Source organism: Anolis sagrei, chromosome 5 (assembly GCF_037176765.1).
Source record: "Anolis sagrei isolate rAnoSag1 chromosome 5, rAnoSag1.mat, whole genome shotgun sequence".
In the NCBI taxonomy this organism is placed as follows: domain Eukaryota; kingdom Metazoa; phylum Chordata; class Lepidosauria; order Squamata; family Dactyloidae; genus Anolis; species Anolis sagrei.
The window spans coordinates 196,561,334-196,578,091 of record NC_090025.1 but is presented as its reverse complement, the minus strand read 5'-3'; the positions used below and the strand labels follow the sequence as shown (position 1 = coordinate 196,578,091).

Below are 16,758 nucleotides of genomic sequence, written 5' to 3'. Positions count from 1 at the left end.
AGACTTCCCAAGGTACGGGCGCAACTGGTGCACAAGTTTTAATTGTGCAAAAGCTCTCCCAGCCACTGCTGAAACCTGGGGTTCCAGGCTCAGCAATGAGTCCAGGATCACTCCCAAGCTGGAACAAAAGGAACAAAAGGGATGATGGGTCTGTGGGCCAAATAAATAACTTCCCCAAATTTTGTGCTTGGACCTTCTGGATGCATTTGTTTGGGGGAAAAATTGCAAGGATATTGAAATAAGTAAACAAAAACTGTGATGGGCCATTCGGGCCACACTTTGGCAAAACAGGGAGAGAAACAACACGGTAGGTTGCATGGAATTTTATTCGTTTTCTCACCAAAGGAAAGTTAACTTGACTCTCTGCAGAGAGAGAGAGAGAGAGGTTTGGATGAGGACCCCAATAGTTCTGCGTGCCCAAGTTTCAGGGATCGGTGCTTCCAAGAGCTGCGCTTCGCCACAAAGGCCTGCTTCGGCTAGAGAGGATATTTGCAGACATAGGCCATTTCCAAAGAACAGTCGGCGTCATTCCAGTACTTAAATCCTAAAAGACAAGACCAAAATGGACTCAAGAGGACTCCGGGGCTTCTCCCCTCGTCATGATTGCATCTACACTGCAGAATCAATGCATATTCTATCTTCTACTACATATTCAGTCCTTTGTACTTTCCTTCCTTTCTGTCTTTCTCACGTTTTCTGTTCTCTTCCTCCTTTCTTTTCTTCTCCTCATCTCTATCCTTTCCATCTCCCTCCTTCTCTTCTCCTTCCTCCATTCTCCTCTTCCTTCTCCAATAATTCCTTCTCCTCTTCCTTCTTCTCTTCCTCTTTCTTATTCTTCCCCTTCTTCTCTTCCTCCTCTCTTTATTTCCCTTTCCTCCAACTTTTCCTCCTCTTCCTCTTTCTCCTTCCCCTCTTCCTCCTCCTTTTATACTTCCTCCTTCTCTTATTCCTCCCAATTCATCTTCTCCCCTTCTTCTCTCCTCTCTTTATTTGTCCTTCCTCCAGCTTTTCCTCTTCTTTTTCCTCTCCTTTCTCCTTCCCCTCTTCTCCTTTTATACTTCCTCCTTCTTTTTCTCCTTCATTACTTCTCCCCTTCTTCTCTTCCTCCTCTCTTTCTTTTGCTTTTCTCCAGCTTTTCCTCCTCTTCCTCTTTCCCCTCCCCTTTCTTCTTCTCCCCTTCCTCCTCTTTTTATACTTCCTCCTTCTCTTCCTCCTCCCAATTCCCCTTCTCCCGTCTGCTCCTCCTCTTCTCTTTATTTCCCCTTCCTCCAACTTTTCCTCCTCCTCCTCTTCTTTCCCCTCCCCTTTCTCCTTTTTCCCCTTCCTCCTCCTTTTATACTTCCTCCTTCTCTTCCTCCTTCCTTTCCTTCTCCCAGTTCTCCTTCTCCCCTCCTGCTCTTCCTCCCCACTTTATTTCCCTTTCCTCCAGTTTTTCCTCCCAGATTTATTTCCCTTTCCTCCAGTTTTTCCTCCTCTACTTTCCCACCCTCCTTTTTCCTTCTCCCCTTCCTCCTCTTTTTATACTTCCTCCTTCTCTTATTTCTCCCAATTCACCTTCTCCCCTTTTTCCCTCTTCTCTTTATTTCCCTTTACTCCAGCTTTTCCTCCTCTTCCTCTTTCTCCTTCTCCCCTTCCTCCTCCTTTTATACATCTTCCTTCTCTTCCTCCTCCCAATTCCCCTTCTCCCCTTCTTCTCTTCCTCTTCAATTTATTTCCCCTTCTTCCAGTTTTTCCTCCTCTACTTTCCCCCTCCTTTCTCCTTCTCCCCTTCCTCCTCCTTTTATACTTCCTCCTTCTCTTATTCCTCCCAATTCACCTTCTCTGCTTCTTCCCTCCTCTCTTTATTTTTCCCTCCTCTTCTTTTTCCTCTCCTTTTTCCTACTCCCCTTCCTCCTCCTTTTATACTTCCTCCTTCTCTTCCTCCTTCTCTTCCTCTTCCAAATTCTCCTTCTCCCCTCCTTCTCTTCCTCCTCTCTTTATTTCCCCTTCAACTTTTCCTCCTCTTCCTCTTTCTCCTCCGTTCTCCTTCTCCCATTCCTCCTCATTTTATACTTCCTCCTTCTCTTCCTCCTTCTTTCCTTCTCCTCCCTCTCTTTGTCCTCTTCCCTTCTCTCCTTTTCCCTTTCCCCTCCTCCTCCTTCCTCCTTCCTTTCCTCCTTCTTCTCTCCCTTTTTCCTTCCTTGGGGTACTGGAAAGACCTATATTGTACAACCCGGTTGCCTTGGGGGCACCCCCCTCACCTCTGTTGCTGCTCAAAGAGACACAGAACTCGTTGCCTCCATTGTTGTCTGGCTCATTCCAACCCCACGCCCGATAGGACGAGATGGACTGGTCTATCCACCTCCAACGCCTGTTCTGCAAGGACACAGAAAGAGAGCAAGTCAGAGAATCATAGAATCCTTGAGTTGGAAGAGACCTGCTGGGCCATCCTGTAATAAGACATTCAATGTGGAGATTTGAGAAATGTGAATTTAATAATGATGTGTGGGAATGAATGGAAGCATGGAAGTTGTATGAGTGGAGTTAATAATTTTGGAGACACCAGTAAAATATTAAGGCCTGCAATGACTAACTACCTGCTTTCTGGACTGTGATTAAGACCTACTAACCAGAATTAAAAGTAAGCTGTGATAAGAACTGGGACAGTGATAACAGAAATGTTTGCAACATTCCTTATGTTAAGAAGGAAGTCAACACAAGCCTTGTGTTTGTCAGTATGCCATTCCGCCTGGGGGCTATAACTCTTAGTGAAAGAGACATAGACGTGACATCTTTCCCCAGGGGATTGCTTCTTGCCTTCCTTTAGAGAACTGGAATTCCCAAGGACCAAAACACTGTAGATAACTCAAAATAAGTTTTATTGTTCACAAGGAGTTATCCCTTTAAGGCAATAAGCTGGAAGTTTCAAAGGAGGTAAAGGAAATATTCATTACAGTCTCTGGTTGTCTTGGGTCCAAGGAGATTTCGCAGCTGAGAAGCTTTTCCTGTTCCCTCTTTTTTCAATGGCTGTGAAGGTCGGAACAAACACAACCCCCAGTCCAATGGCCTATGTTGAAGGCAGAGAGTCTTCCTTTTGATACCAAAGGACTGGTTTGAAGGCACTTGGGTCTCCTCAACGTTGTCCAGAGTGATCTGGACATGAAACATGAGTCCCAAGCGTTAAAACCTTAGAATTGGTGATGAGAGGTAACTTAATTAAGGGCTTTAGAGCCAAGACTATCTGAAAGTTTGATGGTAGAATGGAAAAGGAAAAGCTCTGCCCTCCTCCAGGAAGAGGTGGAGCCAAGCAATTAGGCTGAGGAAGCAATATAACTGGTGCAAACAACATTGATTGACAGCTATAAATAACCAATAAATCCAACTATACATTTATAAACTAGGCAAGTTTGTTATACAGTTATACAGTTTAAACCTTTGCACTTTAAAGTTCTACACACAGGTAGCGCCACCCACACCGACACAGTCAGCACCAATCAAGAAGATCAACATCTGGCCAGGAAACTGAGAATGAGCCAGGATGGAAGACATCTATCATTCATTTACAACTTTGGGACAACATCAGCAGAATATTCCTATAAAAGACTCAGTCTAATAATGCTCAAAGTGTGGCAGACCTGAGGAGTCTGTTCCACCTGCCATGCTCGACTCCATGGAAAGGAGAGAGATGGTGTATTTGGAGAGTGTCGGATATGCTATGGAAAAGCATGATTCTGGACACTTTGGGGCTTCTTTCTCAAGGGAAGAGGAAGAAGTGCACTTTTGGAGTCTTAGATTTTGTGCAGGGAGTCAGGTTCTGCTGTATGGAAAACAGAGATCTGGTCCCTGGCATTGTGCTTAGGGAAAGGATGCATTTTAGCATTTTGAAGTTATGGCCTTATGGAACTATGCGTTGGCAGGCTGCAAGGAAGCAGGGTCTGGCCTTAACAGGTGCTTCTCCAAGGAGGGAGAAAGGATTAATATTCATGCTTTAACTTTTTCATTGGAGATTTATCTCTGGCTTTTGGGACTATTTCTCTCTTCCATATTAGGATGTTTTACTCTTTTACTGTGTGCGCTTTTTCAATAAACTGTTTATTACAACACTTGGCTTCCTGGTGAGTGCTTGAGCAAGGTGAAGCCTATTTATTTATTTATTATTTACAGTATTTATATTCCGCCCTTCTCGCCCCACAGGGGACTCAGGACAAATTACAATGTACGCATATATGGCAAACATTCAATGCCAAAGACACACGACATAGACAGACAGTCAGAGGCTATTTAACTTTTCTGGCCGCCAGGGGAACTGTCGCTTTCATCATCCATTTGCGACACTGATGAAGTACTTCCGCATTCCCTGCATGCTTTTGCTGGTGTTGTGGCTGAGATGTTCTGTGATGATGAGGATGATGGGATTCATATCCCTGGCTCTTTTTCTGTGCCTCAGATCTCTGGGCCTGCGGCTCCCACAGACAGCACAGACAGTGCAGAGTCAACATCAACACAGCGGTTCCCAAGAAAAAAGGAATTTTAACGAAGGAGATAGCAAACAGGTGGGGAGGCATTCACCTCCTTCCCACACTGATACTGAAAGTACTGAAAGCCTTGACAGTGACCTGACCCGGCAAGCTCGTCTTGATCTCCAGGTCAGGCGGAGTTCTCGCCTGGCTGGCAGACGAGAGGCCAGCTCGGTGAAAGGTCATCACAATGATTTCATGTAATGTTTTCATGTTAGAAAGGTATGTAGGCTTCTTGCAAACCAAGGGAAAGTGTCAGTTCAATGTAGCTTATTAGCCTGAAAGCTTCATGGAATAACCTTAGCCTGGAAAGCGGCACGCTTGGGATTTCTTGCATTGTGATTCATGAGGCAATTGTTTCATTGCTTGTACCTGGGACTCTGGTTTAAACTTTGCCAATAGGATTGTGTCTCCTACTTTTACCTGAAGATCTTTGGAACTATTTTACCTTAATCTTTGGAACTTTGCAATGCTTATTCTTTATTTTGACTTGGATTTTTTCCTCAATAAACTATAAAACTCCAGCTTTTGTGTGGTGGTGTTTGGAAGCAAGGTGAAGCTTACCCTGAGTTGCAATAGCTGGAGTGCTTTGCTGGAGTCTTTTTATGGCCTCGTAAATTAGTTAAATTAGCCTCCCCACACATAGGTGGTACCTATTTTTCCTACTTGACAGATGCAACTGTCTTTCAGGTTGCAAAGGTTGACAACAAGCTACACAATTAGTTGGATGCTCACTCTGATCCGGGCTGGCTTCAAACTCATGACCTTTTGGTCAGAAGTGATTTTAATGCAGCTGACACACAGCCCACTGCACCCTAATCTCGGTGCTGAGGGATGGTCACCCATGCTTCCCCCTCTCAATGTGATGAGGTCCTTTGTGTCTGGACCAAAACATTTGTAAATATGTTCTTGGAAAAGGCACTTAGCATCACACTAGGACAGAGACGCACCTGTTGGGGGTCATGCAACCCAATCCAAATATAATCAGAATCTTCATTTCTGGAGTCGACGAGTTTGCCTACAATTTTCATCTCTTCCTTATCAAGGATGGAAACGAGGTGTCCATAGTTGTGTTGAAAGCACCTGACCTGCAGGAGATGGAAGAGAACAGACGACAGACCTCACCTGGAACACAATCCATGTGGAAAGGATCTAGGAGTCTTAGATCACAATTTGAACATGAATCAATAGCGTGATTCTAGGATGCATCCATAGGAGTGTAGTAGGATGCATCAAGTTAAGTTCTAGTCTCACTGCTTTAGTCACACCTCATCTGGAATAATAACAACCCTGTGTCCAGTTCTGGGCAATGCAAATCAAAGAGGAGGTGGACAAGATGGGTGGGGTCCAGAGAAGGGCCACCAAAATGGGTGTGGAAGCCATGGATCCCTTTGAGGAGCAGGAGCTGGGCCTGTTTAGCATGGAAAAGACAAGGTTGAGAGTGGATGGTCCATGAGGTCTCTTCCAACTCTTTGATTCTATTATTCTATGATTCTATGAGAGTAGACATGATGGACATATTGAAAGAGGTCCCATTGAGGAGGAAGGGGAAAGCTTGTTTTCTGCTGCTCTGGAGACTAAGACCCAATGGGACCATGGATTCAAACTGCAGGAAAAGAGATTCCACCTAACCGTTAGGAAGAACCTCCTGATAGTATGAAATGTTTATCCCTGGAATCTGTGTCTGCCTTGGATTCTGGTGGTATCTCCTTCTCTGGAGATTTTTCAACAAAGACTGGATAGCCATCTGTTGGGAAGTCTTGCATTGTGTCTTCCTGCATGGAAGAGGGTTGGATTGGGTGGCCTTTGGAGGTCCCATCCAACGGTAGTGCAATTTAGAATGTCTGGGATAGTGGTGGAGTCTCCATCTTTGGAAGTTTGTAAATAGGGGTTGGATGGCCATCTGTCAGGAGTGTGTTTTCCTCCATGACAACGGTTGGGCAGGATGGTGTAATGAATCCCTTACCTTAGCTAGCTGGCAAAAGCCTAGGGAAGTGGGCCTGGTGAAGCCATGGCATCTGTAGCGGAATTGCTACTCTATGTTAATTTTTTGGTGTACAGCTCTATGTTTACATATGGCAGATAGGGAAGAATAGGCACAGACAGGGTAGCAACAGCAGAGATAGGATTCATTTGCATATGGAAGCTGATTGGTCATATGCAGATTAGCGTAGGCCCAGGATTTGTACAGGTTGCTAGGCCAAAATGACAGTTGGAGAAAGAGAAGAGCTGAACATTCCAAAAGGGCGGAGCCAAAGTTTAAAAATAGGCAGTTAGAGAGTCAAGAGAGACGGTGAGGAATTGCTGTTTGTGAAGAGAGTTAGGGATTCCTGTTTGTGAGAGACAGTTAGGAACTTCTGTGAGAGAAAAGAGTTAGGAACTCCTGTTAGAAATAAGCAGTTATGAAGATGTGTTAAAGATTTCTGATGTATAGAAGCAGTTAGTTAAATAGAGCTCAAGTTTTAGGAACATAAAGAAAGCCAGTGGTGCTTTAGTCAGAAAATAATTTCAGTCAAGAGTGTGTAAAGCAAGTAACATGTTGGTGAATGTGAAACACTGAAAGTCTATTTCAGAAAAGTAAACCAAGTATATTATACTGACTGTAAGCCTCAAGATTGCAACAAAACACAAATGTAACCACAAGCGTTGCAGCCAGAAGTTATAAATAAACTGTGTTACTTTGTTATACAGAAGTGTGTCTCAGTGTCTGTACAAAGGTTAAACAGCACACAGAAAGTCCCAGCTAATATAAAAGAAGAAACTGAATCATTATAAGAGTAAAGAGGTTTTTAATAAGAAAATAGTCTCTCTCCCTCGCTACAGCATCCATTTTGGAAAAGGGAAACAGGGAGAAGCCATCTTAAGTTAGGTTTGCCTTGAGAGGGTTTGTTCTAGTCTAGGAGGGAAAATCAGAAGGCTAGGATTGGTTAGAAAGATGGGGGTAAAGGCTAAATGATCTGAAGGAAAAAATGTCTTTTAAAACTGAGGTTTGAGGTCCCAGTTTGCCAGTTGGAGCTTGGAAATAATAGAGAGAAGAAGTGTGGGTGTTAGCGAGAGCAGTTTGGGTTTTGAAGAAGTTTGGGTCAGTCTTTTGTGTGTAGTATTCAGAATAGCTATTGAGAATATAGCTAGAATGCTGTGTGGAGCAGCACCCTGTTAGTGGTCTGTTCTTTTCCTAAGGAAGTCTTGTTCAGGGGTTTTGACTAGATTCCCAAGGGGGATTTTTGGGAGTTGCTTTCAGAGATTTATTTCCTGAAGTAATTTTCTGTGTTGACACTTTTAAGACTTGTAACCCAGAAGTTTTAAAGATCTTTACTCTACGCAACCACAAGCTTTTTATACCAGTATTTTTATTGAAACCATTAAGAATTTGTACCTGAATATTTCAAGCCTGTTCAATAAACGTTCTTGTTATTATTATCAACTTATACCAGCCTCAGTGTGAATACCTTTGTAGTTTTTGAAGAGAGGCTGGATGGCCATTTGCCAATCGGCAGGGATGACTGAGTTGGGTTGTTCTAGGTTTTTCGGGCTATATGGCTATGTTCTAGAAGCATTCTCTCCTGATGTTTTGCCTGCATCTATGGCAAGCATCCTCAGAGGTTGTGAGGTCTGTTGGAACTAGGAAAATTGTATTTATATATCTGTGGCCATATAGCCCAAAAAACCCTACAACAAGACAGTGATTCCAGCCATGAAAGCCTTCAACAATATGATGATTGAGTTGTTATTTCCCGCCTGGCGGAAGGGAGGTGGATTAGATGACTTCCAACTCTAGGATTCTGTGACTCTAAGCAATGAAGCAGACAGTATACGTGGTAGACTCTGAATAAAACATTTCACCTGGACTTCAAGTTTGGAGTATTAATGCAGTTTGATCCCCCTGAATGGAATCTTTGGGGCTGTAGTGTGGTGAGGCATCAACCATCTTTAGCAGAGAAGGCTAAAGACCTGGTAAAACTACAACTCCCAGGATCCCGTATCAGTTAACATGGTGTCAGACTGTGCTCTGCCCTTGTCTTTTATTTGGAAACACACAGACAAAACTCCACGAAGCAGGTTTTTACCTCCGCCTCAGCCCAGGGGACATTGTCGGGGAAGAATCCGTAGCAGGTGTCCTTATAGAACACCCACCCGTTGGGACATTGCTTGTAGCAGTTGGATACTGTAATGAAATATATATTTATTGGCATACAAGTAAAAGCGCAGGAACACAAAACAGTGGAGAGAAAAAGCTATTCGTTTGCACAGCTGGGAGCAGGAGCATAGTTGCAATGTTTAATAAGAGATGAGGCTCCTGTGTATGGACTAAAAGAGGGAAACTGCAGCCTGCACCCAGAGAAGCATTATTATTATTATTATTATTATTATTATTATTATTATTATTATTATCTATATTTGTATACACGAGGCCAAGCCCAGAAATGCATAACAACATTATTATTATTATTATTATTATTATTATTATTATTATTATTATTATTAGAAACACAACAAGATGTGTCCACAGCAGGCACTCGGCTGGCTGTTGTATTGGATCACACGTCGGACACTTCCAAAGTGTCTAGGACTGTGTGCGATGTACCGGCGAATAATGTGCACAGATCCCAGTAAGGTGGCCTTCTGCAGCTTGCAGATAGTAATCTTGTCAGCGCTGATTGTGTTTAAGTACAGGCCAAGGTTGTTGGGCACTGCACCCAGTGTGCCCATCACCACTGGGACCCCCTTGACTGGCTTGTGTCCGAGTCTTTGCAGTTCGATCTTTAAATCCTCATATCATGTCAGCTTTTCCAGTTGTTTCTCATCAATCCTGCTGTCACCTGCGATTGCAATGACAATCCACACTTTGTTTTTTAACACGATCGTGAGGTCAGAAGTCTTGTGCTCCAGAACTCTGTCTGTCTGAATCCAGAAGTCCCAGAGTAGCTTGACGTGTTCAGTCTCTGTAACTTTTTCCGGCTTTCCAATTCTTTGTCACAGGCAGATGGTCTTTGTGGCACAAGTTCCAATGAATTATCTGAGCAACGCTGTTATGCCTCTGCTTGTAGTCTGTCTGTGCAATCTCTCTGCTGCTTCAGCTGTTTTTGAATATAACATTCTGGAACAGTCATTTTCTATCATGCAACTCTGATAGCAAGTTTGATTTCTTGTTCAGAATGTGGCGGAAGCTCCTTCCTTCTTCTTCCACTCCAAACTGCTACTGTGTGCTAATTCTATAAGCCTACAAGGACTTTTGCTTTGGATGGTCTAGGTGTTGATATCGGGACTTTGTTTGAATTTAGTTGCTACTAGGGGTTTACAACAGGCTTTTTCTAAGTAACAGAGATGATCAGAACCTTTTCAAGTGGCACAAGTTAATTGGGTGTGTTATCTGCTTCAGCATACAAAAAGGCATTAAGTTTGCAAGCTTTGCGTTTGCAGTTGGCTTAGCTTGATGGCTCTTTTGAGCTGAAGAAACCTTTGCTGTTGCTGGGAGAGGTTACGCAGCATTCTGAAGCTGAAGACTGAAGCCGTTTGGAGTGCCAAGGAAACTGCTTGTTTATGGCAAGATAAGGACATTCTACTGATAACTAGAGAGACTGTATTAATTTGCTATGTGTTTGCATATCGTGGTGTAAAGAGTAAGACTCACTGGAGATATTGTTTGTTGTATATTGGTGAGAACAATTCTTCTGTTTTTGCTTTGTGTTTTTGACCTACAGTGAATAGAGCTATATTTTTGTTTCTAATGCACTGACTCATGTGCATTTTTTTGAGTTTTTATCATACTGAGAATAAAAAGGGATGAGACATTCTGAGGGCTGCTAACGCTTCTCTGACCGTTCAGAGTGTGGTGGAAACTCCTTCCTTCTTCTTTCACTCCCAACTGCTACTGTGTTCTAACACTATAAGCCTACAAAGAATTTTGCTTTGGACCTTCTATGTGTCAATTTCAGGACTTTGTTTGAATCTTATGTTGTTTGTTTAACCAGAACCTCGCATAGTATTACAGAAGAGGGTGAAGATGAAAAAAGAGGAAGAGAGAGGAGAAGGAAAAGGAAGGAAGAAGAAGGAAAGAGAAGATTGGGAAGAAGATGAGATAGATGTGAGGCAGATGAAGTGAAGAGGAGGAGGAGGGATAGAAGGAGGAGAAAGAAGAGAAGACTGGAGAAGAGAGGGGGGAAAGAGGAGGAGGGATAAGAAGGGGGAACGAGGAGGAGAATTGTGGAAAAAAGGAAGAGGAGAGTAGTGAGAAGAAGAGGGGAAGGAAAATGAGGAAGAGAAGAAGGAGAAGGAGGGAAGAAGAAGGTGGAGAAGAAGAAGAAGAAGAAGAAGAAGAAGAAGAAGAAGAAGAGAAGGAAACATGGAAGAAGAGATATGAAGAGAGAGAAAAGAAGAGGAAGCAGGCAGGAGGAGGAGACTGGGAGAAAGAAGAGTTCTATAATGATTCAGGCCCCTTCTACATTGCCATATTGAAAGGGTCTATGTGTTGTGGTTAAGCCAAAGGTTGCGGTTAAGCACAGAGTCTGCAGGTACAAGAAGGTAATTTCCATCAAAAGGTCAAGGGAGGGGGGCTGGAAAGAGAGTACTTTCCATGACCTATTACTTGAGTATAAAAGTCAGCAGAAGCAGAGGAGGGGCGCAGCAGTCTCTTGAAGGGTAGCATCTGCGTATGCTGCCAGGCTCTCTGTCTTCTTCATGAAGAAACTAAAATAAACCTTGTTTTTTTATCTTTTTTTGGGACTGTCTCCTTCCTTATGTGTTCCCGTGATGTGGGCCTAAGAAAACCCAATTTAGGGTCTCTAACAATATAAAATCCATATTATCATCTTGGAACTGGATTATATGACAGTGTAGACCCATCAAAACAGATCATATATTGCAGACTATCTGCTTTGATATTCTGGACTATATGGCAGTGTAGAAGAGCACCAGTTGTCTTCCAACCTAATTTCTGACAATCAGAAGTGGTAATGTCATGTTATACCTAAAATGAAAAACGACTTACCGCCATTGCAGTCAGTTTGATAAATGTCTCGATAGCAGGCTCCCCATCTGAAAAAAAGGCTTGCCACCAGGAGGCCCATGTAGCAGAACCAGGGGCTGGAGATCGGTCTCATTTGATCCTGAAGGAAGAGAACAGGGGATCCGGGAGAGTTCGTTGCAGCTTCCTTCTATGGTCCATCTCGGCCATCAAGGATCTGGGCACTTGTGGGATCCGTCCCCATCCCTCCCAATGAATAGGAAATGACAACCCTGTAACATCACCTTTGTCAGGATTATTTAGTTATGCATGTGTGTTTTTCAATGTGTTTCTATGTAATTCAAGATGGATTAAGATGCATTTCAAGATGGATTCTATTCTGCTCTATTGTGTATTAGAAAATACTGTGCTGAGGCAGTGAAACGAACCTTGACAGAAATGAGATAACGTGTTCTCTGGCTGGGAAGAAGAGGGAGGAACTGGTCTCAGCCAGAAGTCAGATAAGCAGATGTTCAGAGACTGTTGTTTATGCCTAGGAGTTCCTGTCTGTAGCTTGCTGTGAATAGACGTGTATAGATGTACTTAGTAAACTTAGTTTTCTGTTGTAACTGAAAGCTTGTAGAGTCCTTATTTTGGAACACAGTGTCTGCTGATCTAGCAATCCTTCCACTGACAAACGTCAATATTCTGACAACCTTTGGTCCAAACAGAATGGCATGAAGCAATGGCAGATGAGCTAATGGCCAGTTTGGACCAGTCATTGAGCAGCTAATGGCTGGTTCCCATCAGACACACCTTAACTTTTTCCTATTATCTCAACTTGAACAACAAGCCAAGATTCATAGCAACGAGCAATTTCGGATCATCTGCACAGATTATCAATAAAAATGATCTTGTTTACGGGGAATCAAAGAAGCTTTATTTTCATTCAATATGAAAACAAGCTGTGAATGGTTGAATCCACCAATACCCAAACTCTTGGATAAAGGGTCAGTGGTATGTTAAGTCTGCGGGTATGAATGGCTACCACAAGTAAAGGGAGATATGGACAAGCTGGAAGGTGCTCAGAGAAGGGCAACCAAAATGCCCAAAGGTCTGGAAACCATGAATGATGCCCCTGAGGAGCATCCTATGAAGTTGGTTGGGTTTACCTTGGGGAAGAGAAGGTTGTAGGAAAGGAAGGGGACAATGCCATGCCTCTGTGATTCCTCATTGGTCTGTCAATATGTTTACTCCATTGTTCTTGCTATTCATACCCACAGACTTAACATACAACTGACCCTTTGTATCCTTTATTCAAGTGCTTCTCAACCTGGGGCTAGGCACCCCTGGGGGGGTCACAAAGGGGGTTTCAAAGGGGTCACAAACCATCAGAAAACACATATTTCTGATGTTCTTAAGAACCCTTTTGGCAGAGAAGGCTGAAGATCTCTCTGTCTGTCCTTCCGTTTTTTGGTGTTGGTGAATTACAATTCCCATAACAATCCCACCAGTATTCAATGTTGGCCATGTAGGTAGTGTGCCAAGTTTGGTGGAGATCCATTGTGTGCTGGGTTCAAAGTGCTCTTTGATTGCAGGTGAACTATAAATCCCAGCAACTACAACTTCCAAATGTCAAAGTCTATTTTCCTCAAATTCTGTGTGCCAAGTTTGGTCCAATCCCATTGTTGGTGGCATTCAGAATGCTGTTTGATTGTAGGTGAACTATAAATCGCAGCAACTACAACTTCCAAATGTCAGTATATTTCCCCAAATTCCACCAGTGTTCAGATTTGGGTATATTGAGTATCCATGCCAAGTTTGGCCCATATCCATCATTGTTTGCGTCCACAGTTTTCTCTGGATGTAGGTGAACTACAACTCCAAAACTCAATGTTAATGCCTACCAAACCCTTCCAGTATTTTCTCTTGGTCATGGAAGTTCTGTGTGTCAAGTTTGGTCCAATACTATTGTTGGTGGAGTTCAGAAAGATCTTTGATTATAGGTGAACTATAACTCCCAGCAACTACAACTTCCAAATGTCAAAGTCTATTTTCCCCAAATTCCACCAGTGTTCAAATTTGGGTGTATTGAGCATTCATACCAAGTTTGGCCCATATCCATCATTGTTTGAGTCCACAGTTTTCTCTGGATGTAGGTGAACTACAACTCCAAAACTCAAGGCCAATGCCTACCAAACCCTCCCAGTATTTTCTGTTGATCATGGAGGTTCTGTGTGCCAAGTTTGGCCCAATTTTCATCTTTCGTGGAGTTCTGAATGCTCTTTGATTGTAGGTGAACTATAAATCCAAGCAACTACAACTTCCAAATGTCAAAATCAATCCCCCCCCAGCCCCACCAGTGTTCAGATTTGGGTATATTGGGTATGTGAGATATTTGCATTACGATTCATCCTGCATGTCAGATATTTACATTACAATTCATAGCAGTAGCAAAATTTTATGGTTGAGGGTCACCACAACATGAGGAACTGTATTAAGCGGTTGCATCATTAGGAAGGTTGAGAACCACTGCTTTATCCCAAAGTGCTAAAGTTCTTAGAATCCTAGAATCAAAGAGTTGGAAGAGACCTCATGGGCCATCCAGTCCAACCCCATTCTGCCAAGAAGCAGGAATATTGCATTCAAATCACCCCTGACAGATGGCCATCCAGCCTCTGCTTAAAAGCTTCCAAAGAAGGAGCCTCCACCACACTCCGGGGCAGAGAGTTCCACTGCTGAACGGCTCTCACAGTCAGGAAGTTCTTCCTCATGTTCAGATGGAATCTCCTCTCTTGTAATTTGAAGCCATTGTTCCCTTGTGTCCTAGTCTCCAGGGAAGCAGAAAACAAGCTTGCTCCCTCCTCCTCCCTGTGGCTTCCTCTCACATATTTATACATGGCCCTCCCTCATCATATCTCCTCTCAGCCTTCTCTTCTTCAGGCTAAACATGCCCAGCTCCTTAAGCCGCTCCTCATAGGGCTTGTTCTCCAGACCCTTGATCATTTTAGTCGCCCTCCTCTGGACACATTCCAGCTTGTCAATATCTCCCTTGGATTGTGGTGCCCAGAATTGGATACAATATTCCAGGTGTGGTCTAACCAAAGCGGAATAGAGCATGGGGAGCAGGACTTCCCTAGATCTGCTCAATACAGAGGTCCTCCATAGAGAGGTTCTGTATCCACGGATTCAAACATTCACAGCTTGAAAACAACCCCCCTCAAAAAACAAACAAACAAATCCAAAAGCACATGTCATTTTACATAAAGGCTTCTTTTTTAGCTGCCACATCATGTTGTTCCTCCCTTTCCTTTGCTCCCCATGTCCAACCCAAATGACCAAGTCAAACCTGTTTTCTCTACCTTCCTTTATCCAAAGTGCTAAAGTTGTGCTCCATACAGAGGTCCTTTTCTGTCCTTCCAACAGTCATCTGGATCTGCCTCTCCTACTTGCTGTCACTATAAGAATTGCCTTCTTCTCCCTTCCTTACCATGGCAAACTTCCCCTTGATCCTTTCCAAGTGAACCACACACTATGTATTGGCCAAACCCAAAGAAAGAAAGACTCCCAATGTAGTTTTACCTGAGTCATGTAGAAGCAGGCATCTGTTCCTACGGCAGTCCTTGGAAATGTTCAGTCAACTGCACTATCTAAAATGTCATATTTCTGGTTCAGAGATCTCAATCACGGTTATGTAGCACAAAAGGAGAACATGGAGATTCAGTCATGGCTGGAGAACAACCAATGACCTGGTTTCTAGGAAACACGAATGAACCAAGCACAGGGACAGCAGACAATGTGACAATACAAAGAGAATGGCTGGTATGTTGGAAACATGTTGGAAACTCACTGGCCAGTGGAGACTCCGGTGGCACAATGGGTTAATAATAATAATAATAATAATAATAATAATAATAATAAACTTGTATTGTCAAAGGCTTTCATGGGGGCCAAAATAACTTAAAACAGGAGTCAAACAAAGACAAGAGTCTAGGAACTTGGCATGAAGAACTTAACGTGAATCCAACGTTGCTTCGTCTGAAGCTAGATTCTGTACTTGGCACTTATATCCCTGCCCTTTTTCCCAAACAGCTAAGAACAGTGGGTTGTTGTAGGGGTTTTTTTTTTTTCGGGCTATATGGCCATGTTCTAGAGGCATTCTCTCCTGACGTTTCGCCTGTATCTAGGCAAGCATCCTCAGAGGTAGTGAGGTCTGTTGGAACTAGGAAAATTGGGTTTATATATCTGTGGAATGACCAAGGTGGGACAAAGGACTCTTGTCTGTTGGAGGGAGGTGTGAATGTTTCAACTGACCACCTTGATTAGCATTTGATGGCCTGGCAGTTTTTTTATGTGGCTTGTTAGTGCCTGGGGGAATATTTTGTTGAGAGGCGATTAGTAGGCATGGGTAGGCACAGTCGTTATCTTCTAAAATTGTTATCATTTCGGAAAAAATTACCTTTTGAAGTGATATCGAGCCATGCAGGAGTAGTGGGAGGAGTAATTCCGAATTTAAACCACTTTAAACCATTTGGAATTATTTTCGGATGTCTCCCACAGTTATTTTGATTTTTAGAACAAAATAACTGTGGGAGACATCCGAAAATAATTCCGAACTTTGGCAAAGCTTTGCGGTTTCCCTTCTTGAATGCCACATTTTAAAATCTTGCAGTTTCCCTTCCCTGTTAGTTTTAAAATCTCGCGGTTTCCCTTCCTCAGCTGGTGGTGAACATGGCGCTGAAGAGGGACGAGGTGGGCGTGGCTAAGAACAGCTCTTCCTGAAGGCCACGCCCTCAGTGGCCTTCAGGAAGAGCTGTCACTTAGCCAGGCCCACCTCGTCCTTCTTCATCACCACCAGGGAAGGGAAACTGCGGGATTTTAAAATTGCTTAAAATCTCGCAGTTTCCCTTCCCTGACGGTGAGCTGCCATGAAGAGGGATGAGGTGGGTGTGGCTAAGCACAGCTCTCCTTGAAGGTCGCTGGGGGCGTGGCCTTCAAGAAGAGCTGTGCTTAGCCACGCCCACCTCGTCCCTCTGCATGGCAGCTCACTGCCAAGGAAGGGAAACCGTGAGGTTTTAAAACTAACAGGGAAGGGAAAGTGCAAGATATTTAAACTGTTTGTTTAGACTGACTTTGTCAAAGTTACTTAATGGTTCTGGAGGGAGGGAGGGGCACCTTCCATTAACGAAGCAAATGAAGCTATTCGGATTTCCTGCTTTTTGGGACCTTTTTTTCAAGAAAATTTCAGAAATCATTTAAAAATTGAATCACCGGCGCCCCCTATATACGAAACGAGTGATTTGTTTATACCTTGGTTGA

The 16,758-nt window shown here is 43.3% G+C and overlaps 1 protein-coding gene across 1 annotated transcript; it reads right to left on the bottom strand.

Moving 5' to 3' along the window:
• Window positions 1-476: 476 nt before the first annotated feature.
• LOC137097140 (lithostathine-like) lies at window positions 477-16,288 on the bottom strand. The gene is made up of 6 exons (XM_067468522.1): window positions 16,274-16,288; window positions 11,485-11,602; window positions 8,564-8,661; window positions 5,447-5,584; window positions 2,241-2,355; window positions 477-544 (listed from the first exon to the last, which is right to left on the bottom strand). Exons 1-6 carry the CDS (start codon window positions 16,286-16,288, stop codon window positions 477-479), a joined length of 552 nt encoding a protein of 183 aa, XP_067324623.1.
• Window positions 16,289-16,758: the final 470 nt, after the last annotated feature.

Coding starts and splice junctions, on each gene's coding strand:
- LOC137097140 (XM_067468522.1), bottom strand. Junction 2,356..5,446: donor GGTTGCATGACCCCCAACAG/GTGCGTCTCTGT, acceptor GTGTCCTTGCAG/AACAGGCGTTGGAGGTGGAT. Junction 545..2,240: donor CTCTTTGAGCAGCAACAGAG/GTGAGGGGGGTG, acceptor CTTGTCTTTTAG/GATTTAAGTACTGGAATGAC.